The sequence below is a fragment of the Anopheles cruzii genome, chromosome 2, assembly GCF_943734635.1.
Source record: "Anopheles cruzii chromosome 2, idAnoCruzAS_RS32_06, whole genome shotgun sequence".
Taxonomy (NCBI): Eukaryota; Metazoa; Arthropoda; class Insecta; order Diptera; family Culicidae; genus Anopheles; species Anopheles cruzii.
Genome location: NC_069144.1, coordinates 12,336,178 through 12,360,806, shown reverse-complemented (window position 1 = coordinate 12,360,806; position 24,629 = coordinate 12,336,178). Strand labels below are relative to the sequence as shown.

At 52.7% G+C, this 24,629-nt stretch overlaps 3 protein-coding genes across 5 annotated transcripts in view; 2 read left to right on the top strand and 1 right to left on the bottom strand.

Moving 5' to 3' along the window:
• The first annotated feature begins 142 nt into the window (after positions 1 to 142).
• Positions 143 to 1,089, top strand: LOC128268674 (PRKR-interacting protein 1 homolog). The gene is made up of 2 exons (XM_053005847.1): positions 143 to 283; positions 354 to 1,089. Exons 1-2 carry the CDS (start codon positions 167 to 169, stop codon positions 876 to 878), a joined length of 642 nt encoding a protein of 213 aa, XP_052861807.1. The 5' UTR covers positions 143 to 166; the 3' UTR covers positions 879 to 1,089.
• A 794-nt stretch (positions 1,090 to 1,883) lies between these two features.
• The window catches only part of LOC128268673 (lissencephaly-1 homolog), a 28,771-nt gene continuing 6,025 nt past the window's right edge, over positions 1,884 to 24,629 (bottom strand). For 2 of the 3 annotated variants that reach the window (XM_053005843.1, XM_053005845.1), the window contains exons 2-7: positions 16,015 to 16,651; positions 5,215 to 5,672; positions 4,819 to 5,132; positions 4,588 to 4,743; positions 4,328 to 4,523; positions 1,884 to 4,257 (exon numbers count right to left, since the gene is read on the bottom strand). In XM_053005843.1, the coding sequence (XP_052861803.1) occupies positions 4,184 to 4,257; positions 4,328 to 4,523; positions 4,588 to 4,743; positions 4,819 to 5,132; positions 5,215 to 5,672; positions 16,015 to 16,052 (1,236 nt within the window). In that variant the 5' untranslated portion in view covers positions 16,053 to 16,651 and the 3' untranslated portion in view covers positions 1,884 to 4,183. Of the gene's footprint in view, positions 4,258 to 4,327; positions 4,524 to 4,587; positions 4,744 to 4,818; positions 5,133 to 5,214; positions 5,673 to 16,014; positions 16,652 to 16,733; positions 16,764 to 24,629 lie in introns of those variants that run through there. The other variant, XM_053005846.1, reaches the window with a different exon arrangement.
• Positions 10,543 to 13,180, top strand: LOC128269196 (elongation of very long chain fatty acids protein AAEL008004-like). The gene is made up of 6 exons (XM_053006589.1): positions 10,543 to 10,684; positions 12,062 to 12,252; positions 12,330 to 12,410; positions 12,480 to 12,642; positions 12,711 to 12,847; positions 12,923 to 13,180. The coding sequence occupies exons 1-6, from the start codon at positions 10,543 to 10,545 to the stop codon at positions 13,178 to 13,180; spliced, it is 972 nt and encodes a 323-aa protein (XP_052862549.1).

The window sequence follows — 24,629 nt, the reverse complement described above, 5'->3', positions numbered from 1 at the left end:
CTTCGAACTGAACTGTGTGAAGTGTGAAATTCACTTCACACATCTGTGGGGGGTGACCAGAGTTTGACAGCTGTCACTCACGCGTGGTGAAATCACCAACATTCGTGGTGAGTATTCCATACGACAACGGTGTAAACAAAACATTGCTGTGTTGTTGCTCTCGAAGATGGAGATACGGAATGAAGTGAAACAATCGGACAAGGAGTTTGAAAAGAAGAAATTTGTGGTGCGAAATGCGGCCGACGTGCAGCGGGCCAAGCTGGAGAAGCTGATGAAGAATCCGGTACGTGTCAAGCACTGTCGAGAACAGGGGGTCCCCCTTTTGGTCTTTTAACAGCAACACTATTCCGCAGGATAAACCCGTCATGATACCGACATCGGCGAAAGATCGTGACTTTGGTAACGCCATACCCTCGTTCGTCCGCAACGTAATGGGCTCCAGTGCCGGTGCCGGTTCCGGTGAGTTTCACGTGTATCGGCACCTGCGTCGCAAGGAGTACGCCCGCCAAAAGCACATCCAGGAAAAGTCGCGCACCGAGCAGATGGACGACGATTTCCAGGCTAAGTTGGAACAGAACCGACAGACGGCCGAGGACCGGACGGCGAAGAAGCGCGCGAAGCGGCAGAAGAGGAAAGCCAAACAGAAAGCGAACCACGGCAAAAAACCAAAGCGCGTGGAACAGGACGAGGAATCTTGTTCCTCCGGCGGCAGCGATACCGAAGAGAACGAACCTTCGGAGGCACCACAATCCGATGATAAGGCGAGCGAGAAGGAAAAGGAACCAGTGGCAGCCGAAGCCGTGGATACCGACGAACCATGCCAAGCTGCGGAAGAAACGGGAGATAAAAATAGTGAACCCAAAGACTCCACCGAATAGCTGGAGACACAACGTAGCAGAGCCCATCATTATTTGTCACAACAGACACTCGTCCTCTTTCGAAGCAAAACGATATGAACACGAACAGAAATGTTTACTATTGTATCTGTGTATTTCAAATTCCACTAGCTCTGGCCTCACTCCGTGCCTCCGCGGAGGCCGATAATATTGTAAAAAAGAGAGAGAAAATAAAACTTTAAATATATTTGCACTCTCTCTTCTCACGCGTTTTCACTGTTTGATGATGTTAATTTTAATTTATATATTTCTTTTCGCTTCCCAAATTATACTTCCGCCATTCGTCCAGCAACACCACGGAACGGGGACCGGTTCCTGTACTAACTAATAACACGCAAACCTTACACCTGCATGCGTGTATCCTTTGCCCCGAATGGCCCTCCAATCCTCCAGCAGTGGCCGGCATCACCATCGTCGTCGTCGTCGGCGCTAAGATTGTAAATTTTATTTACCGTAGGCAAATAAAACAAAATCGTGAGCCGTGCGCGGGCAACCGCCGTTTGTGTCTTCCTTTTCCAGGAGCAACCCACCCTAAACCGGCGGCCCGGTTACCGACGACGTCTCGCCATTTGTTACACTTTCATCCCACCCATCCGACTCCGTCCGTGTTGCTGGGCTGGTCCACAGCAGCTAATGTTGTGGTGGGGCCACTCTGCTGGAGCACACATCCTGCTGGAGGTCACGCTCCGTTGTTGATGGTACGGAGGAGTTCTGACGACGCTCTGCGCGCCAATGGTTTTTTTTTTTGTAATATAAGTAGTAATAGTAAACTGTAGTAGTTAGCAGTTTTAGATAATATTTGTAGAACGCTGTTCGCGCGGTCGGTCGTTCGTTTTCCATTTGCTTGGTTGTTGGTTTGCTTCATCGCGTTTAGAAATAGTTTAATAATTTAAATATAGTTTATGAAACAATTGCACACGCTCGCATTTACGCCACACGCGACAAACACTAACTGCTCCGGGGCAGCCACGTCCACGACTGCGCTATCAGCGCGCACACGGCGCGCCGGAGGTAGTGTGTCTTCTTGGAGGCACCTTTTGCTGTGGTTGGCACTCTCTGCTGTCTCTTCTTGCTCCGAGTTCACACGCCGATGACGAGGAGTTCGAACGGTGTATAGCGTTATATGCGCGCAGCTCAACACGTTGTATTGCGTGTGCTTTTAATATTTACAATGTGGACTACCCGCAGTGTGAGCTTCGAAGCACACTCTTGTGGAGAAAAGTGTGTCCGTTTTGGCGGGGATCTGATAAAGAAACCCCTGTGACCACACGCGTCGGACTTCTATGTACAATACGCAGCCGCTTCCAATCCGACACGGTGGCGTACCACCCGCGTGTCAGACGGAAAGTGTGTATTTGGCTTGAACATACATTCGCTTTACACTTCATTCTATTATTACAGCCTGACCCCGCGAACGGCCGCCCGAAAACCTGGGCAGCCAATTCGGCGGCGGCCCCATTCGAGAGGGCTTAATTAAAATATAACTTCATTCGGATGAGTGTAGACAAAAACTTACGGTAAAATCACAAAACGGAACAAAGGTACAAGAAAGGAAACGGAACCAATAAACAGAGAGTGAGAGCGAACGGAAGTGAAATAAAACACATTCTCCGTGCGCTTGCTTTCGTTTCGGTAACGACGGCCAATGCATTTTTGTGTTCAGTTTGTTAAGCACGAAGTCTTTTCCCCCCCGCCGAGAGTTCCGAGAGTATTTCAATGCGGGGAGGAGGCTGGATTTCGTGGTGGTCCACACTCACTACGGCAAAGCAAAACATGAAGACAATATTTATGTACATATCGTTCCATTCAACAAACGCATCCATCCGCATCCTGCTGGCCAACCGGCCGAAGTGCGAAGAAGGTAGCGAAGCGGTGTGACCAATTGTAGCACGGTGGTGGCGCGCATAAACGAGAAAGAGTGCTCGGCATATAGCACCACACCACATCGTGACGACCCCCGGGAAGGGCTGTGACGAACGGAGAAGAAACGAGACGCACGAGATGCACGCAACACACACACACAGAGACACCAACGCGATGCGATGATCCTTGGGGTACACGCTCGCTGCTGCTACTGACCGCTGGTGGTAAGGATCGATGTTTGGCGCAGCTGGCACGGGAGGGTGGCGCACTGTCTCGATCGTACCCATTCTTTCTCTCCATCCCTCCATTCTACAGCTTGATCTTCTCGATAGGCACAGATCTGTGGTGGCGCGCGCGCAATATGACGTATGATCCTCTGCCGGTACGATCGCGGCTCACGAAATGTGTGTTTAGCGCGCGCGTTAATAAGATAAGAATAAGGGTTATTCATAATGTGTTTCGTTCCGTTCCGATCTCTTCGCAAACTGAGCAATTCTCTGAGTCCTAACTCGGTCACATCACAAAGTGTATGCCGTTCATGAACCACACAAATGTTATCCTTATCCAGCCGGTTTGTTCTACCGTTTCTTCGTACGAGGAGCAACGAGTGTGTCCGCTTCAGCCGTAGCCCATAAATGGGGAACTAGGGATTCAACGTGAGAAATGTGTCACAGTAGCAGCAGCAACAACAGAAGCCGGCTGCTGCTGCACTCCTTATGCAAAAAACTTTACGTTTCATTACTGCATCATTATGTGTGTGTGTGTAATTGTAGAGTTGCTAATAATAAGTATTACTTTTGTTGTATTTACTTGTGTGTTTTTATGATGTACCGCCTAAGTGTGTGTTTTCTAGTGTCACTATTTTGATGCATTGTGAGTAGCGTCTTTAACAATGTTTTGTAGCGCAAAGAGCGAAACGGAAACACTTCTTAATGATGTGACTCTGCGCACAACACAGCACAAGCATTCGCTGTTTTAAACGAGCATTCCTTCGATCCTTTATCACTCCTGGTTGGATCATTGTTATTAGTAAAAACGAACGGAAACGGAAAAAGGACGAACAAAAACGTACTAATATTGAACTAAAAAACCTCTCCCCGGACGTTCGGAGCCAAGAGCCCCGTCACGCGAGAGGAGAAGAAAGTGATCTCGCCGCCGTCTGGTTTGCGCTCCGAACCGAATGAACTGAGAACTACCAGGCTGTGTGCTGTGTGTTGTGGTGGTAATCGTGTTCCTCTCATCATTGCTGGTTGCTTCAGATCGGAGGAGAGCGAAAATAAAACGCGCAACTAGGGCCACCCGCCTGGACGCCTCCCATGACTACTCTATCTCAAAAGAAGCTGCTGTTGTGTGGGAGAAGAAACTGTAGAATAGCTGTGTTGTTGTTGTTCTTGTTGTTGGTAGCGATATTATACTTGTTTGACTTAGCGACACTCCCATACTTTAACCGTCGTGTCCACGCTGCCGGATATGACGTAAGGATGGGATTTATGCATATCTGCAAGGGCGGGAAAATGGGACAGATTGTAGTCGCCGGGATGCCCGGGAGCGAGCGGTGCGCTACTTACCCAACGATGTGCAGAAGTGCGAGTGAGCGTACAGTGTCTTCATGCAGCGCTTGTTGCGGAGATCCCAGATGCGCAGCGTTTTGTCGTCGCTCGCCGAAATCATGTACTTGCCGCCGGGATGGAACACGATACCACGCACCCAATTGTCGTGGCCGGCCAGCGTGAACAGGCACAAACCGGAGCTGACGTCCCAGACCTGGAATGGAACGGAACGGAATGAGTGTGTGGGGTTTTCGGGGGGGGAACTCTCCGGGTCGTACCCTGATCGTTTTGTCTCGCGACCCGGACGCCAGGAAGGGGCCCAGGTGGGCACCCTTTTTGTTGTCCGCTCCGGCCGCCTCGTTTATTGCCGCTGCAGCCGATTCTGGTGCCCAGGCGATGCATTCTACCGTATTTTCGTGCTCTCGCAGCTCAGCCTGGAACGCGCAACAAAAGGTTCACAATATGTGGGAAGCATCCCGGTCTCCCCGGCACGTCCGCTCGGCACTTACCTTGCACTCCTTTGAGTTCGTTTGCCATACCCGTACCGAGTGATCATTTGAGCAGGACGCCATCAGCGAGCCGTCAACGTTGACGCGCACCATGCGCACCCACTCCCGGTGGCCGGTGAACGTTTTCACGCAGTACCCGGTGGCCACCTCCCACATCTTGATCGTTTTGTCACGCGACGCAGAGAGCAAGAAGTCGCCGGCCGGCACGAACGAAACCGACGACACGTTGTGATCGTGACCGTGCATTGTCTTGACGCACTCGTACGTTTGCTGAAAGTCCCACAGTTTGATCGACAGATCGGAGCTACAGGAGGCTGCACAAGGGGGAAAGAGGAATCGGAGACGTGGATTAAACGGATCCGATTGGGCGCGGTTCGGTTTCTGGCGGGGGCTTACCAAGGAGCTTCCCTTGTGAGTCGAATGCAAGATCCTGCACGGAGTCGGTGTGGCCCTTGAGCGTGCGCTCGTACTCGCCCGTCTCAAAGTCCCACACCTTGATCGTGGCGTCCTCCGATGCCGACACCATCATGCTGAAGACCGGATGAAAGACGACGCGCGTCACCGTGGCCCGGTGGCCGGCGAGGGAAAACTTTTCCGGTGGCCGCGGTATCCAGTCGCTCGGCGTACGCTTAGCCTTGGTCGGCGCGCCCTCAATCACTTCCTTCTCGGCCTCGGACAGCTTCGCCTCCAGCTCCATCACCTTCTTCTGCAGCCGGATCACGGAGGTCCACTTTTTCTCCAGCAGCCCGCCGTACTTTCGCTCGATCTCGTTCGGCATGTCGGCCTCCTTCCGAAAGGCCTCCAGTGCGTCTGTATACCCATTGCTTCCCAGATAATCGGCAATCGCTTGGTTACTAGACACGCACACACCGAAAGAGATAAGATGATTATTTACCCATTCATTGTTATTAAAAGACAATCGGATTATCGGATCATGGAACGCACCGGGAATTAAACCATTTTTGGGGCGATCGACATTTGCGCAGAGGACAGCGGTCGCGAACTCAACCTTTCCCTCCTCCTAACGAGGATCGCGCGGCATCAAACGTCGTATAAATCACAATTTTCGAGGCAAGGTTACACCGGCAACGCTTTTCGGCAACTCCCCACACACACTAGATGGCCTAGTCCCTAGTCGATCATCCGCGCGACGCGATCGGTGGTGGACGAGAATCGATTAATTAATCATTTTCCCAAATCGGTTCCGAAAAATAACCGAACGCACGCGCGCGCGCGCAACTGACCTCCCCTGCTGCCGGAGGATTTCCGCGGATGGAAAATAGGAACTAATCAAATCGATCAAAACGACGACGGTCGATGGTCGATGGTTTTCTATTTCTGCGCTGCGCCACAAGAAGCACGCGAATCCTTCACGCACCGCACCACGAGAGTTCCGTTTCGGAACGTGGTGGACACGCTTGGGTTGGCCAGCAGACGCTGCTGCAGAATATAATTTTTCGATCAACGGAGCGCGCTGTTAATCACCACAAAACAGAAGACATAATATTTGCTATTCAACGGATGCCGGACCTCGCGCCAGGCCGCGGCGGTGATGTCCGCCTTTCGTGTCGCCTTCAGAAGATCGCGTCCTTTTTCGGCACACACCTCTCGGGGGGCTCACCGTCACAACCGTTCAGCCGGTTGATGGTGATGAATGAATGAATTTAGAAACATCCTAAGGTACAAATCATCTTTCCAAATCTATGGCGCGCGAAGGTTAGCCGCCACCGTCCGGAGCGGGCTGTGATATGATTTTTCCATTATACGAAACAAGCCAAGACAACAGTCACGCGGGGCAGGAAATAAGCGAAGCCTTCTGTGGTTCACTCGCAACCGGAATCGATCGCAGAAAAAGAACGTTTAAAAGTTGGTGGTGGAGCGGAGCTCCATGAAATTAATTTGCACCTCGCGATCTTGTACAACATAACCGTACCGATCGATGTTGGCCCACCCCCCGAATGATGGTGCATGATCGATCGTTCAACCTTTTGCAACTCACCGCGCCTGCAGCGTTCTTAGATTAAAATCGGATTGCGACCTAGCACCTGATTCGAACTCCTGACGACGCCCCGCAACGGTTGTGTACCACAATTTCCGATAGCCATTCATCATAACAACATTTCAATCACCACATCCAGATCTCCAGTCGATATCGCCGATCACCGCCGAAGGAAGGAAGGACGCGATGAAGCCGGTGTTCCGGTAGCGCCGTTCCATCGGCGAGCCGCCGCCGTCGCGCATCACAATGGAACATTAGACACCTAACGAACCGCGTTAAATCGCGCGCCACCTCCGAGCGTCAGACCTAACGGTGTATTGCACCACGACGAGCCTCGATCAAGCAGCAGAGCGGGATCGAGGCGTTCCCCGCGAAGTAGCCGATTTTTCGCGCCGTACTAAAAACACCAAGGGGGGCCAAAGAATTGCGGCGGCGAATTGCCGTGCCGAATCGAGATCCGAGAATCCGATCGCGGTTCTCGATCCGATCGGAACCAATTCCAATCTGCGATCTCCGCAGCGCGCTCCAGAGTTCCGTCCGGCGCGTCGATCGTCGCAAGACTGCCGCCGCCGTCTAGAACGGGCCCTAGTACCGGGGGAATTTCAAGCGGCCAGTACCGAGGAGGCCAGAACGAATCCGTGCAAGATCGCGCGCGCAGTAACGGCCATTATATGAATTGCACTCACTTAACGGTAATTGACCTGCGATCGGTGGCTATAGGCTAACCAACCTAATGAAGACCACACCGATCAGCGGACCCCCGGGGGTAGGCAAATGATTTAAACTCGATCGCCACCGATTGCCGCGAGGAACTTCCCTCTCCTGGGACGGGGATTCTCGAACCTGCTCGGGCGCTGATATCATTATCTTGAGGCAGGTTAGGGCTTTCGAAAGTGATCACACGAAAACGCCCACCATAAAAAGGGTGGCGTGGCCACCCGTTACGACGCAAGGGCTACAATCAGGCGCAATTGCGCCCTGCGTCATCGCGCGAGGCGCTCTCTTCGAGAGGCGGTTGCGGTTACGATCGACGGCGATCGCCGGAATTATCGCGACAGATCATTGAACCACGGAGCGACTGCGCTAGGGGAGCAACCTGGGTCGACCTTGGGTGGCGCGCGCGCGCCGACCGGTGCAGGATTCCACTCCATGCCGGGGACACGACTGGTTTTCGGTTGGCAAAGTCATACGCAAGAATTCTCTAAAGTGAACGTTTTAGAGCGCGCGCTCGCGCTAACCGAAGAGTGCAATTGCAAATGTTGCACAATTTTCCACGACGGCGATCACGGCGCACGGTGGTGTCTCTGCATCCGCACGCCGCGGCCGCGCAAACGGGAATATGCTCCGCGTGTGTCTCTCTAATGCGGGAGCCCTATGCGCGGTGGTGGTGGCTGGCGGCGCGGCTGGTGATCTTCTGGCCCGCAACGCGAGACAGAGAACTTGAGAGTTCGCGAAAAGTAAACAAGTTTTTCGCCGCTGACCGACAAAAGTGCAACGGCGGGCGGCGACGGTAGCGACCGAGACTGGTTAACCCTTGCGGGCCGATCGCCATAACGAGCACGTTCACACGCCCGAATGCAGCATAACGAGCAGTGGCCGCCGCCAGTAACAGTAGCAGCATCCCGCCCGCGGTCGGTCGGAAAGCGCTTTTCCGATTTTAGCTAATTGCAGAACCTCCCAGTGATTGGCCCATTAGGCGGCGGCCCATCGCGTAAATGGTTGTTTCCTTCCCGCCCGCTCGGACACGTTGCGAAAAGTGGCCACATGGCCAGTGGCCCGAGCCGAGAGACACAAGAGGCAACCAAGAATGTCAATCCACCACGGAAGGTGAACTCTAGGTTTGGAGTATTGGCAAGAATTTACCACCAAAAAGGTCGGCGCGATTGCGGAATCAAAGAATCCGCCGTACAGTGGTGCGCGCGCGCGCGAGGTGTGTTCTAAACGTCCCTCGTGATCCTTGGCGGTGGTGGTGGCAATTGCTGCAACTCGGCGGCTCGATGACGACGACGACTGGTTTCTGGTCGTGGCCGAGGCACAGATGGGCGCGTGGAATTTGTCATTGAGCCTGGTTGGCCACTTCCGAACCGTGGACCATTCGCCAATTTGAGCGTTTAATTTGCACGCTCTTTAGTGGGACCGTTTAAGAATACCGTTTTTAACGAACGAACGAACGATCATTTTGGTCTTAGTTAATTTTTTTTATCAAACGGCATTCCCACAGACTTTCTTAACACCTGGCGGTGCTGGTGGTCGTTAATTACTGACGTCGCTCTAATCGGTCAATCATGCAAAATTGAGTCTAATTAATTGAATGAGAAAATTGGGAGAGAAAACGAAAGACTGCAACAAGCGACGAACCTCGCGCGATCGTCGCTACCGGAGTGACATTTCCCAAACAGCGGCCCCACATCTGCCGCCGCGGTACGATTACGTAACGACTCAATCCTAACCAACGAGCGGTTGCATTTTATTAAGCACCAGCAGCTTGCCCTCAAAGAAGATCTGTACTGTGATCGCGACGAGATGATCGTTCTGCACCGTGCACGATGTTCTAAACAAAGTAGCTCCCCGCTACTACGCGACCACATCGCTGCCGCCTCCAGCAGCAGCGTCTACTACTATTGCACTTTCAAGGACAACTATCTGCGGGTTTATCTTAGTAGCGTGGAGGTTCGCTGGAGCAAAACATCCGAGAGCAGCGGCTACTACGACGATCGATGGCTTGCAACGATGACAACGGGGACGACGACGACTGGTAGTAGCTAGTAGTAGCAGGCCCGTGGTGTGCTGCTCCAAACAAGGTCTACATACAGTCTGCGAATCTCTCCCTCCATCGAACTGGCCACTTATTCTATCACATATGAATGGGGCGGCCTTTGGAGGGCTGTGGATTGCGGCGAGTGGGGAGCGGGCAACCCTTTAGATCACGGCGCGTGCTCACTCGCCGCCGCCGCCGCATCTGGTTCTTTCCATAACAATCCGTTCGGCCACCCGAGAGACCGTCTTTCTTCTCACCGGTCGTCGGTTCGGTCGTCGGCGCGCGACGCGAGGATAACGGCCTTACGCGCGCGCCCGCCACGGGTGGGGAAGAGATCGTTTCTTCGCGCGTCGTTAGAAGGACATTTAATGCTAAACGAACTAAAGCTGGTAGTGGTGGTGGCTCGCCGGTTACTTCCCCCCATTGGCGTGGTCGAAATATTCGCATCGCGAGGAGACTTTTGCAAGCGAACCGCAGAACTCGGAAGGAGGGAGGGACAGGGCGGCCCCCACATGGTTTCCACGAGATGGCCGGGCGCACGAAGTTCTTTTCGGAAAACCTCTTACTGTGACTTCCTTTTGCTCACTGGCCCGGGGGTCAGTGCAGTGCGGATTGTCAGTTCGATCGGTTCGGGAAGTCAGGTGGCTGGCACACCACACACAGAGACAGACCAGTGTCCCCGCGTGAGGCTCATTAGGGTTAGAGGGTTACTAGGTGATCTTCAACTCCGAGCCGCAAGACCAAGAGCAAGAGTCGTGTGAGGAGGTGCCGCGCGCGCGATCGGCGATAATGTTTTTGACCCAGATTCGGGGCGATTGACAAGTGTTCCTTTTATTGTATCAAAGCGTCGCCCGGCAGAGGAACCTTCGAGAGAGCGAGTTTTTCTAGTTTCTACCGGTGCTCTCGACGCGCGCGATCTTCAGGACGATCAATACTCGGCGTGTGTGTGTGTGTGTGCCACAGAAACATGGAGTTACGCGACAACTTCACCGACTTTACGCTGGCGTCGAACTACGTCATGCAGCTGGCGATCGACGAGTATCAGGCCGATCGCAACTGGACGCGATTGATCGATCGATACTGGAACCTGATCGAGGAGCTGATCGGAGGTTTGTGCCAACGGATGAGATGATGAGTTGCCGCCCAAAATATACCACCGTTTCCTGATACATTAATTAAACATAAGCCAGATGACGGCGTGTCGTGAAGGATTCGTCATAGTTTTCCCCCGTAGCACAGGGCTCTGTGACCGGCACGCGACACACGGTCAATGCTGTGTTGGTCACTTTTTGTGGGTTGACCATGTTTATGCTCAAATCGACCTCGTCGGTACCGCCCGCTGCCAAGTGCCGCGTCGTTGTGTGGCTGCTCATTTAAACGGCTTTGTGTCTTTCGCTTTCTCAAGTTCAAGTGTGGCATTAAGTCGGCAAAGGACATACATGAACCGGGCGGGGGCAGGCCGTGTTAGTGGCCCCGAAACCTTCGTGACCTTCCCCTCTACATCCTCTCTATCTCTCCTGCAGGAAATGAGAGATGGCCGGCGGCCCTTGGCCACATTTCTCGTCGAGTCGCTTAATCACACCGCGGCACCGCGGACAAACAAGACGCGGTAACAGAACTCCAGAGCAAATAAATTATCAGCCCGCCAAAAGATTGCGCCATATGCACGCACGGCGGCACGACATACAGTGGGTATCAATTTTCGGAGGTCAATGGCCATGTCTGGGGTGACGGATTCACGGTTGCTGTGTGCCGGCGGCCGATGTTTGGTTGACCCTCAACACACACCGAGCGACTGAGGCTGAGTAACTGAGAGCAAATTAGCATTGCGCTGGCGCTGGCGCTGGCAGGTGAAGGGTGCGCTCTCTGGGACGTTGTTCCGATTGCGAAACGATATTTGGGGACGATATTTGGGGCGGATGGACGGCACTAGAGCACACCGCGCCCCGACAGAGATGCGATTTGTTGACACAAGCTGTTAGCGGGCACGGTTTCTCTTTCCGGTGCGAGATCCCCGCCGTGGTAAGCCAAGTCTCGAGGACGTGTATGACCCAAAAGAACTCCCTCTGCACACTGATCAATTTGTGTGTCGCACACACCGCGATGGTAGGGTTATAATTAAACACACCGAACCGAACGGCAGCAGCAGCAGCAGCTAATTAATAACCGATCAAACACTTTTACGACACGCAGCGTCATTCTTTAATTAGCCGTAAAGTTTGGTCGCCGTGGCAAAGATCTGGACCGCGCCGCCGTTCGGAGTCGGACCTTGAGTCGGATCGTTTAAAAAGTTTGAAAGGCCACGCCGAGGGAAAACTTTGGAAGCGCACCTTGCTCCATTTTATGCGGTCCTTTTTGCAAGGTGGCCGAGGTGAGGGCCTCCTCTCGGTGGCCGTACGGAATCGGAATAATCAATCACACCATCGGAGGGACTGTCTATGCCTCATGCTGATCTTGTTTTTTTTGCCAATTGGCCCTCCCCACAGACCCACGAGCAAAGGCCCTCCCCTTCATGGACAACCCGCTGCCAACGCTGGGGATGGTGCTGACCTATCTCGTCTGGGTCGTCATCATCGGGCCGACGTACATGCGGGACCGGAAACCGATGCAGCTGACCAACACACTCTTCTACTACAACCTCGGCCAGGTGCTGCTGAGCGCCTACATGTTCTACGAAGTAAGTCAACTCCGTAGACCCGCGATCCTAAAAAGAACACTCCTAAAAGTTGGTGGTTTCTCCTTCAACCCGAACAGCATTTGATGGCCGGCTGGGCCCGAGGATACAGCCTAACCTGCCAGCCGGTGGACTACAGTGACAACCAACTGTCACGCAGGGTATGGGACCACATACGAGCAATCTCCAGGGTCCAGGGTATAATTCCAATCAACACTCTACTGTTACAGATGTTCAACCTCTGCTACATCTACTACCTCTCGAAGCTGTCCGAGTTTGCGGATACCGTCTTTTTCGTGCTGCGCAAGAAAAAGTCCCAAATTTCCTACCTCCACCTCTACCACCATTCGCTCACCCCGATCGAGGCGTGGATCTTGACAAAGTTCCTGGCAGGTACGTCATGGGGACTTTGGGGCGAAATTGGGGCGCTACTAACCCCGGCGTTCTGTTCCGTCCGGCAGGTGGCAATACGACGCTCCCAAACATCATCAACAATCTGGTGCACACGCTGATGTACTTCTACTACATGCTGTCGGCCATGGGACCCCGCTACCAGAAGTACCTGTGGTGGAAGAAGTACATGACCGAGATCCAAATAGTACGTGTCCCACCGCTTTTGCCACCATTGTGTCCACTACTGACCCTAATTACACACGATTCTAACCCACCGCAGGCTCAGTTTGTTATCTGCATCGGGCACGCGATCAACGCGCTGATCAGCGACTGTTCCTATCCCAAGTTCGTCACCTTCCTGCTGCTCTGCAATGCCAGCATATTCTTCGTGCTGTTCATGAACTTTTACGTGGACAACTACCGGCAGAAGGCGACGGCGACGGAACTGATGGCCGGCACCGCAGCCACCGAGCCCCAGAAGGACTCACCGGCCCGCCCCAGCAGCAATCCGCCGCAGCCGTTGTGTGCCCGAAGCTAGTAACGAACGCAGCGCGTCCGCTACAATGATTTGTAAATAGCGAGTTTGTGTACTTAAAAGATTGTACTTTTGTGTTACCCCTTGCTTGTAATTAACCTAATAGAGAGCCAATATCCTTTTTTGTATTTCTAGTAGCATATATTAACGATAATGATTGTGATAAGCTTCGACAGAGAGCTGGGGCGCGACAAAGAAAGGCATAAAACAAACGCCACGCAACTTTTTACACATCACTCATTGAGTCGGCCCGCAGTAGAAAGCATACCACCTTTAACAGAGCCAATGAGTCATTCTGCGATCGATTTTTAAACAACCTTCTATTTACGATATAGTAATTTGTGTTAAATAAATGCAACGATAAACATGTTTTAGAATATTCTCTTTGTGCAATTGAGGTGTGGAGAGTGCTCGTCGCTGTTTTAAAATAGGCCCATTATTCATAGCTTAAATAGTAAACAATTATTGACCGCTCGTAAAACAGCCTGGAATAGGAAAAAGGTAGCCTCACGCTTCGCGATTTGTCATACCACCCTCTTTTAAAATAGCACTACAAATAGGGAACAAAACCTATCTTTCGTGAGCAACGCAACAGTGAATAATCGCCATCAGCAAAATGAGTCATCTAAGCAGCGGTTGATCAATTCAAAAGAGCACCAGTAACGCTAAGTAACGCTTCGCGTAACACCTCGAAAGCATCGCAGGTTCTGACGACCAGAGGGCGCCAGTGTACACCGTCCGTTCAGCGACGCTAACGGAATGCGCAAGAAACAATCAATGCTCCGTCGTGCGTGCATTTTTGAACCGGATCAGCGAAATGGATTTGTCAATCTTACAATTTCCGGCCAGTAGATTTTGAAATGTACGATCCTCCAACAGACGGACGGACGGAACACCGACAACCGGCAGACCGAGTAAAGAGCGGTAACATTGAATCAAAATGCGCGCTCAATTGCCCAATAGATCGCTCCGTCGACGCTAATCAAAAAGTGGATCGCGCATGCGCTCGTGCCAATGTCACAAATCGTGATGTGTTTGTGTGTTGGGCGGACACATTGGAAAGTGTGTGGGGAATGTAATCTGCTCTCGTTGATCGTGGGACAAGTTTGCGCGCGTTTGTGTGTATGGGTGACGCACAGGGTGTTTCTATTTACACATTCACAAGACGGCGGCGGTGAAGGTGGTCCACGAGAAGAAATGGGCGCTTCCAAAAATGCGACAATGGACGCCCCGCGATCTTCAACAACAATTCGCAACACGAGCGCGGATGGATGAGAAAGCACAGAGTTGAATGTCATTATCATGCCGTGTGCCGGCTGGCTGTCTATTGTCTATTATTGTTATCAGTGCGCACTCTCCTATTCTTGCAACAAACCGATAATCCCCTGCACTTGAAGTGGGTGTGCTGGCGAATGGCCATACTTTCGCTGACCCTCCCTTGCCAAGTTATTGCCAAGTTTGTGCCAAACCGTTAGAGTAGTTAGTCTGGCGTGCCTCCGCGGGAGGCTACACCCGTCAGCAAAGCGTGATTGGTCACGAAAACCGGAAGCAACGCCGTTATTGTTGCCGAAGCACACACACGTGGGGGGCTCGTATCGGACCCGCGCGCGCTATCTGAATCGTCTTCCTATCCGTGTCTTCCCCAATGCCAACAGCAGCAGGGTGGCAGCGACCCCCGCCGGGGGGTTTAACCTCCGTTCAAGAAACATCAATCGGACATTCAATCGGCAGCCGGCAGAGGTCCACGAAATTGGAGAATCATTTAAATTCGGTGTCACCAATTCACACCACCGCGTGAAAGACGGTGGCAATGGCGGCGCGCTCTCTTTGGGATCGCCGGATGACATTTCTCGCCCGTTCGCGCTGCTAACTAAAGTTTCTGTCGCCTTTCATCTGCCGCCGCCAGTCTTTTCCATTCGGAAAGGGATTTATTTAGGTAAAAAATAGAATGGACCACTCGAAAACGGCACCCGTCGATGCGGAGAAGATTGCCGGATGTACGATTTCTTGGCCACCACCGGGCCGGGTGTGCACGATCGCTCTGTTAGTATTAGATGCACGGCGCCACAACAGCGCTGCGGGGTTTCACAGGAAGCAGCGCAACAAGTTGTCCACTTCATCGTCGTGTGTCCGAAAAGGGTGCCACCGTTGAAAGCATTCAGAATTGGTGAAGATTCACACGTACCAAGCAGCGCCGCACCGTGAAGATTTATTTTAATGGTGTGAAAAACGATCGTTAATCGATCGTGGTCGGGGGGTTTGACAATCATCGCCCGGGATGGAAAGTGGCGAGATCTAAAAAAGGCATTCGCCGCCCGATGATGCCGGGGTCCGCGCGGCTACTAATTCCGGTGTCCGGGACTTTTGTGTGTTTATTTAGGGGTGTTTTTATGCATGAAAACCTTTTTTCGATGGGGCCCTTTTGGTGGTAGAGAGCACAGGAATTCAAATGAAATCCCCGCGCATAAAACGTCTAATCAACCATTCACCATTCTCAAAAACCAATTCGACACGGAAACACGTATTAATTTTAGTAAAACATCGCGTCGTCGCGTTTTGTTGGGCTGGTCAACGAACGTGCGCCGGGAAGGTGGCACCGGGATGGTCCAAGAAGGTGGCCAATATATTAAAAATGATGCCCCACAGACACACACACCATACATTTGGGGCCACTTTTGGCTCTATATTTAGCCATTTTCGAGTGTGACGCGTGTGACGAAACTCCAACTCCAACGGGAGACAAAGACAAGGCGTGCGTTCGTGTTCCGGTGCGTTCCCCGATCTCATCACGGCTCTCAAAAGAAGGAAAGAAGTTAGAAGATTGTAAAAACACTTACAGCTCCTCGCGCTGCCGTTGTGACAACACCATTTTCATGTTTTGATCTGCTGGTAAATATTGATAACCGATGTCCCGTTGGTCGATCCGGGTGTCCTCTGCTGCTTCCACCAAATATTGATCCGTCGTGCACGCCAGCTAGGCTTCGGCCGGACCCAATACTCAACAACACACTGGCGAGCGGGCGCCACAATATGCTTTTGCCTTAATTCCCCTCTCTTTTTGGGGCGGCACACTGGACTGGATGCTTCACAAAACTTTCGATTACACTCTGGCCAACAACGCGCACTGGCTCTTTTTGCTGATCAATTACTTCTTATCACGCACTTTTGCACTTCGGTCGAAAAGAGTCGCACGGATTAAATATTTCTTTTTTGGTTTGGTTTGGACTGTCGTCGTTAATCTCTCTGTGTATCTTATGCGGACACTAACTCGGACTTGCCGGTGATCATCGCCACACACGTGAAGCCGCTTCGATTGTTGCACTTCACCGTGTGTTCTTCACTGTGCTTCCGCGTTTAGCTGCCCGTCGATATCGGAGGAACTCGGTCCCGGAGAGTTCAGTTCAGTGAGTTAAGAGTTGGTGTCTCGATGTCGTTTTGTCGTTTATTTTGGTACACGTTCTGCAGAGGAATCATCTGAAAGGGAAAAGAAGAAAATAATGATCAGTTAGCATTTTTGATACGAATGCGGAATTTAAGAATGAAACGGGCCACAGACACATCGCGCCACTCTGGAACGCTCGAAACCACCCCTGCTACTGAACGCGGCGATGCGCTCCTGAGCTGTCCAGGAGCGTCTCGTAACGGTTCCCTGCACGTGCACCACCGGGCGTACTTTCAACGAACCCGCAGCAGCAACCCGAGAGTGCTTAAAATCTCGGTATCAAATTTCAACCCGCGTCACGTTGGGGCAAACAGAAAACCGCAAAACAAAGGCGCGTGCAAAAGACGTCATCGCAGCCCCGCAGAAGGGATACGGATCCGGGTTAATTGTGTCCCACGTGGACCTCCGTGGGTTTTAATGGGCTCCACAATAAATTCATAAAATCGTTCGACTACCGGGCCACAGTGCGACTTATCGCGCGGTGGTCCGTGTTTCGGTAGAATCCGGAGGCCACTTGCTATGCGCTTAATTCGCGTGACACTTTGCTCGTTTTCGGAGCCTTCATATTTACGCGGGGCGGTGGTGCGCATAAATTACGCCACACAAAGGCTTCACCGGGGGGTGGTCTTGATACAAGCGACGACCTAGACCCCATATGGTAGAGGAACAGCCTTACGAGGCGCCTTCGTTCACATAAAACAACGGACCGGAACCCGCCGGCCCGGGGGTAGCAATCTGACGCCGGTGTTTGAAGATTAATCGCACCACGGAACGGACGGCCGACCGCAAGGTCTAGACGCAAACGGATCGATACTGGGTTTTCCGGATTTTCGGTTGCTTCCCATGACCAATGGCCTATGTCGCGGGGACTTCTAGGGTCCTCTGTAGACCCACAGAATCACCCAATTGAATGGGGTGGGCCCCGATTATCAATTACTTTAAACTGCACCATCGCACACGTGGGTTCGCTCAGCCTCAGAACCAAATGTTCCACGCACCTTGTTTGGCCCACCCACTCTTCCGGGGCGCGCGGGTGACACAATTGGAAAAATCACTTTATTTTCATCATCCAGCGTGTGGCCGCCGTGTGTTTGGTGGGCCCTCTCTTTTTTTAGCGAGCCACGTCGTCGTCAAGAAACGCGCTCTATATATCGGGTGTGCGAGATCTGGCGCACGCGCTCTGAAGACTCCGGCCGTCGCTGCAACTGCAGAGGCCACAACTGCACCCACGTACGTCCGGCACAGGAAAACGTCGATAGAATACACATTTAGACGACGACGACGACGACGGCAGCTGGCCCGCCAATCGATGGGAGGCGTGTGGCACAGACCGACCCGGCCGTTCTGCCGTTTTTGGAGTGCGCCGACTGCACGATCGATACACGAGAGCGCGTCCGGGCGCGTTAGAGTAGAGTGCAGCTTCGTAGCATCCGCCGGAATCGCTTCAGCGCCGTTCTGCCCCATTAGTTCGGTGGCAGAGCCAGAAACTGTCTTCTTTTTCGTCGTCCGAGGAATGTGTTTTCAACTTCATCTTGCCCAAAGTATACATCATGTGGTCTCCACTGTGTCTCTTCACGAAACTAAAAACAAATGGAACAATTAATAAAAGATTATCTGAAACAAAGCGATGTTACCGATAGCGGAGCGGACAGCAGGGCATGGATAAAATCTGTCCGTCATCACTTGCTGCCACGTGGTGAGCTTTCACACACTATCAGTGGCCTTCGCTATCACACACGCACCATCGCCAACACGTCACCGGGTTGTTGGGTACCTCTCTGAGGCCAACGTGAAACGTTGGCGTATGACGCGCACGATTGGTTAGCGGAGGCACTACGCCTCTTGAGACCCCACACACAGAAAAGGCCCTTTTTAATGATGGCCCCCCCAAAACGCGCGTTGGAGGCCGCACAGGTTAATGGAAAACCGGGGAAAACTGGAGCGCATCTGAGCGCAGAGAAAGAGATTTGCCCGGTCGTTTGTCTTTTAATGCATTTGGGCGGTGGTGTTGCAGCAGCAGCAGCAGCATAATTCTTCATCCCGCGGCGAGACTTCTTTTCACCATTTCTCACGACTCACTCGGGAACATTAATTTTAATTGAGTCACGATTTAACCGTGATGTGCCGGGCGTGATTATTGCCTTCCCGAGGGCGGAAGTACCTTTCGGTTGCTGGCCGCCCGCACCGCCCCGGCGTCAGCCATTTGTCATAACACAGCGACGGCGGCGGCTACAATGTGAGGAGCGAGCTACACTATTAACTAAAAGCTGCGGAAAATGTAGTTCAATCGGGTGGCGTGGCGCGTACATTAAAAGGGAGCACAATTCAAACACGAGCTTCTGTGTGTTTGGGACGGCCCACCGGCCGGCCGGCTGGCCGGCAATGGGAGGTTGGCCGAAATGGGGTTGATGATGATGATGGTGTGCTATTTGTACGCTCATTATTCGGTGGGCTGGCCAAAACTATTTCGTTTAAAATTCGTGAACATTTTAGACCGGGCACCGGCGGAGAACAAATAATGACTCCCAGCGCCGCTGGGGCCGATCAGTTGGACCATTGGTTCCGCGGCGGACCGTCTTTCGCACCGTCAGCACGCGGCTCTCGCGTTGCTGGAAGGTGTCACACCATGTGCGCATTCTTCAGGAATCGATTCCGATTCCACCGTTAGGTACGGTACAAAAAGCTATGGCCATTCCGTGCTATGCGGTAATCGAGCAGAGGAAGAAAGTCAACAGCCTCGGGAGGGCCGGTCGGTGACATATTATTAAATATCGACAACAACGTCGCGTTCAGGGGAGAAATCAAATATGTCGGTTGGAATGGAGCACCGACGACGGAGGACACGAAAACTCTAGCCCTAGAGTCCGGACGTGACAAGTAGAAACCAACAAGCGAGACCCGGTTTTGTCGCAGGAATGTTTGCCTCGTTCGAAACAACCCAACGGTGTCTCCGCGGGGCGCGTCTGCTTGATACGATAAACATCGGGACGCGTGAAGCAAAACAAGATCTAAAACGAAATAATCGTCTTAAGACGCGTCGGCGACATGTTTCGCAATTTCGAGCAACAAACGGCGGCCATTCCATTTCACATTCCACACAACCGGCCGGCTAGAAGCCCGGTAACTGCCGCGGCTGGAGTTATTGCAGCGTAACCGCAAACTCAAGAAGCTCCCGGATCCCGCCGGGCGTTCCGGTTTGTGGTGACCGCACCGAACGTCACCGTCAAAAGCACCGGTCGGAGCTATTACAAAGGCGTTCAATCTAAAGTGTTGGCCAGTTAACAAGACACTCAATGAAAATCTTAATTAACCAGGGTTTGCTGTTCGGGTTCACGCTCCCCGAAAATAAATTGCCATCGGGGGCGCGAAGACACTTTAAAATGGCGCACCACCAGCACGGAGAGTTCCCACGATACCACCCGCGGGGTGTGCTATCGAGAAATCGATCGGCCGCACGATGAAAAGCTTAGAAAAATAGGGCACGATGCAGGCAGCTTACATAATTCGCGTCTTCCCGTCAAAGTCACAGTTTGCTACGATGGAGAGCCGGGATGTTCGCCAAGCCCTGCCCTGCCTGCTCCTATCCTGACGCTTGATAGACGAGGTTGTGACCTTTAACGTCCGTCCGTCTGGAGGCGGAGGAAGGCTTTCTTTTGGGCAGAAGGCAACCCTATCTTTCTTGCGTCATGCGGCCGGCCCGGCACCGGGGCTGGGAAAAGAAATTATCCAACAATGACCTCATCAATCAGCGAGTATTATTAGACTCCAGCAGCAGCAACACCGATCGTGCCACGACGGGGCAGGACAGTTCTCTAGCTCTCTAGTTCTCTAGAAGGTTACGCCACAGCACTCTCTGCAAACACCGGTCCTCGGGGGGTGGGTCACTATAGCACCTAACACCAAGCTGTCAACCTGCTGTAAGTGCCACACACACACTCTGGATAGCCATCACGTCTTCTTTGCCAAAATAAAATCAATATTTACGCTCGTCACACAGGCCACGGGAGGGACGGACCCAACGGTAGGGGCGCGCGGGTTTTTAAAGGGTTTCTTTTTTATGACAGGTGGCCGCCCCGCGGGGCTCGATATTGCGCCGCTGTTGTTAAATAACACCGACACCCCCAGCAAGACATTAAAATTACGCTCGTTGGTCGAGAGAAATGAAAGTTGGACGACAAGCAGCAACCAACCGATCGCGGCTTACTCCGATAGCAACGCGGGCTCTGCTAATCTGCAAACTGACAGCTCGTGGCCTACAACGCCGTGAACTGTAGCACGGTAGGAAGGATGCGGCGAACGACGGCCCGTCGTTACGTCAAAACCGGTGTCCCCGGCGGTCCGGTCTCCCAAATTCAACCTACGAGGTTCGGCGACAAAGGAGAGCAGTTCCTTGTGGTTTCCCGGACAGGAACAGGTTTGAGGGGAGGACAATCAAGTGGGACCCTTTCGGGGGGGTTTGTTTGTCGATTTCTTTGCCGTTTTTAAATGGCATTCATCTGGCGAATTGGCCCTGTGAAAGCAGCAATCGCACGCACGAACTAGATCACCACACGCTCTCTATGCTGTCAGTTTTACGTCACTCAGTTCTGCGGGCATTCGCCATTCGTGGAGGGGACCTACTTTTTGCGACGTCGTTTGGGACTTATTAGGTCCGCCGCCACGTGGATTGAGTGACGCGCGCGTATTAGCAAGAAATGTCAAAAGGGAAATGTCCACTGAGGGCAGCAGACAACATCCTGCTGTCCCAATCCGTCCCCTGCCTGGAGCGAGAATGTCCATCATCGCGGCGATGATCACGATGATGATGATGTCTGCTGGCCTCCTTTCAGAGAGCCCCGATGGCTCAAGACGGCGTCGATTCCAGATTTTCTCCAGCATCGGACAACTCTTCCTTGTTGCAAGCACTGCTGGCCGGATCGAATATGTTTTTATCGTTTCAATATTTCTTCCGCAGAGCGGCAGGGACCCCATGCAGTTGTGAGGTAACAACAACGAGACAAGTGAAACGACACACAATCGTGAGCTTTCGTTTCTTTGTTTTGCTGCTGGCCCACTGGCTGGCGACGATAGATACTATCAACCTCCTCTGCTGCTGCAAGCCCTCGCGGATGCCTGCCTTCCCTTAAGGTGCACACCATGGGGACAACAGGTTTCCTGTCCGCGGCGTCGAAGAAGCCCCGGAGAAATGCACCGTTTTCCGGCCACACGGTAAGCCGCCGCCAACAGGTAGTGGAAAGGGCAAAATTTGTGATAAATTTTCGCGATTAGCCGAAGACAAATGTGTTCCCCCGGCGACGTCAGGTCCGTCGCAGCTAAGTATCCACTTACCGAACGGTAAAATACGCTCCTGCGCCGCACTCACGTCCCCAGTGGCTTTTATTGACTTCTCCCCTTTTCTTCTCAACCGAACGGCGGTACACAAACGCCTGGCTAGAAAGTAAAGGCGCGCGCCGTGAAGGCGATCTCTGGTGGCCCCGCGCAGATGGTCACATGATCGTGCGGTCCACTTCCTCTCTCTCTCTCTGTAATGCTCATAATAATGTTGCTAATACATCACACATCTAGCGAATGATTTGCCTCCACACAATACCGACGACGCACGCAATTACCGGCTGTCGATTTGTCACTTAACCGACCCGTTGTCGCACACAAATTAATCTTTCAACCAAATATTGTTCCAAAAACTGTTTACGTAAAGAGTCTTTCGCTAACGATGTGTGAGCTCGAAATGGAAAGTTGGCAAGCCCCCGTAAGCTTAGACCTCCAAACAGTACGCTTTACTTCGCCGTACTCCAAAATTGCCCCCCACAAGAAGCGTAGTGTTTCATTTTCAATTCATTGCGCGGCCCCAGCAGCTCCGGAAGGAATGGCAAAAATCGTTATAATCGCACAAACATCTGTGGTCGCGAAGAATCGAAGTACGAAATTGCTGGCTCCACAACACACCGTGAGCTGGAGAGTCCAATTAGAGATCATTAATCAAAGGCCAGCGGTGGGAGGCAGAGCAGAGCCCCGGTTTGCAAAAGGATAGGAAAAGCTGGAAAAATTGGTGGGCGCACAACGGCTACAAACAAACCCCATGCCAAGTAGTAATCGCTCGATTCCGATTCGTAATATTTCCAATCACCGGTTCCGCCGCCGGTTAAGGGCGCACCAGGCGCAAAGGGACGATCGTCTTCTTGTGCGATGGTGATCGGAGAAAAACCGGCCGAGGCAAGCTCACTTTACTCACGTAATGAAACCGAAGCCGAAGAAACTCCCCATTAAAAGCTGTTGCGCGAGGGATGCGCGATCATTTGCATACTCAGCCCGCGCTACAGGCCTGATGGTGGTCGGAATGTCATTATAGAGGCGCCTGGGAGACTGTTCCATCCAGAAGCAAGAAGCGGCTGACGACACAGCAATGCAAACACCTCTGTCAATTGCACCGTGTGTGTGTGTACACGGTTCCCATGGCGTGGAGTGCAGCATAATTAATTCATTGCCACTGGAAACGCTACACTTTGCGGCACAACGCAACGGTGAGTCCCTGGGGCTGTGCAGAGTCTTCCGAAGGGGCACAGACCTTTCCTCTCCAAAACCCATCGATCGACTCGGGCTCCCCACTGCAGGTTTATTCAGCGTATTGCGCGAACCGTCTTCTAGAGCACGCGAAATCGCAAACACGATCAAACGTCGAGGCGCCGTGACGATCTCATAAAGATTAAGTCGTCAATTTTACGCCAGGCCAAAACAAACCATCGTAAAAGGCGCCCGAACCGGGTGGGCCGCTTAGACACCTTAAATTGCTCTACGTAACATGAAGCGCCCCGGCCCATCGCCCCAGCATCAGAGAGAAAGACGAGGAACAACGCACTGATGATCGCTGGAGAGTCGGAGTGGTGATCGACGGCGATTAGCGCGCGCTTCATATTTGTTCGCTTGGAAAGCAAAACAAAACACGCACAAAATTCTCCGAATGTTGGCCCTCCAGCATTCCACCGAACGGAGTCCAGTCACCGAACCAGCACCGTCCCGGGGTGTACCTTGGAAAAACGTGGGAAAATAGGGCTACTAATTGGCCCGTAAATGTCTCCACCGTCGTCGTGTGTGGTGATGCTCGCACGAGGTTGTCACTCGATTCCCAGGTCTTTCCCAGGTGGTGGTGGTGGCTCTGACTTGCAAATGTACTGGAGACAACTACCGTTCGGTGAGACCATGACCTGCTTGTGCCCGCCACTTTGAGGCGGAACAAGTAGCTCTGGCAAATCTGCGCTCATCATTATGGTCTCGGGGAGTTGGTTCTAAAACGTCTACAGAAGAATCGCTGGAAGCCACAGTAAACGACGGCTAACACGATTATGGCCACAGTCGCCCCAGCTGACTCACGGGGCGAGAGCACGGTTCCTGGGGCGCTGGGGGCTTGTTGAACAAGTCAGCGTCATCGTTCACTGATTCCAGAAGCCCCACACATCACCAAGTAGTGCTCCAACTTGTGGTTCCAGCGGCCCCGGGCAATGGTTGCAGTGGTTGCGTTTGGTGCGCGAGGCGTTCGTTGGGCGCCGTTATGCATTTCATAATCAGCCACCGGGGGGCCCCGGGAGTTCTCAGTTCCGCGCGGGACCCCGCGAGAGCGACGAAACGCACGTAAATGCAGGTTATGTCGCATGTGCATTCGCAACAATACGTACGCACCACCGCACCAGCAAGACGTGGGCCTCCCGGAGTCTTTCGCATAAACCCACGGCGCCGCAGAACTCGCTCATTAACCAATGGTAAAACACAAATGGGACCCTCAGGGACCTTCTTGAACAAACTTGAGCATAAGCAACAAGAGGACTCTATTGAAGCTCAGTTACGAATAGGATCAGACAAAGGTGTGCGTGCCCCTAGCCTGAGGCGACCCACCGTAGGACAAACACCGGTTTTTTATTGTACACAACTGCCCCAGGCTGTTGGGGGGCCCTTTCCCCCGTCGGCAGGGAGTGAAAACGGCACACGAAACAATATGCGGTGGACGACCACGGCGAA

Coding starts and splice junctions, on each gene's coding strand:
- LOC128269196 (XM_053006589.1), top strand. CDS start 10,543: ATGGAGTTACGCGACAACTTCACCGACTTTACGCTGGCGTCGAACTAC. Junction 12,411..12,479: donor ACAACCAACTGTCACGCAGG/GTATGGGACCAC, acceptor CTACTGTTACAG/ATGTTCAACCTCTGCTACAT. Junction 12,643..12,710: donor CTTGACAAAGTTCCTGGCAG/GTACGTCATGGG, acceptor TCCGTCCGGCAG/GTGGCAATACGACGCTCCCA.
- LOC128268674 (XM_053005847.1), top strand. CDS start 167: ATGGAGATACGGAATGAAGTGAAACAATCGGACAAGGAGTTTGAAAAG. Junction 284..353: donor AGAAGCTGATGAAGAATCCG/GTACGTGTCAAG, acceptor ACTATTCCGCAG/GATAAACCCGTCATGATACC.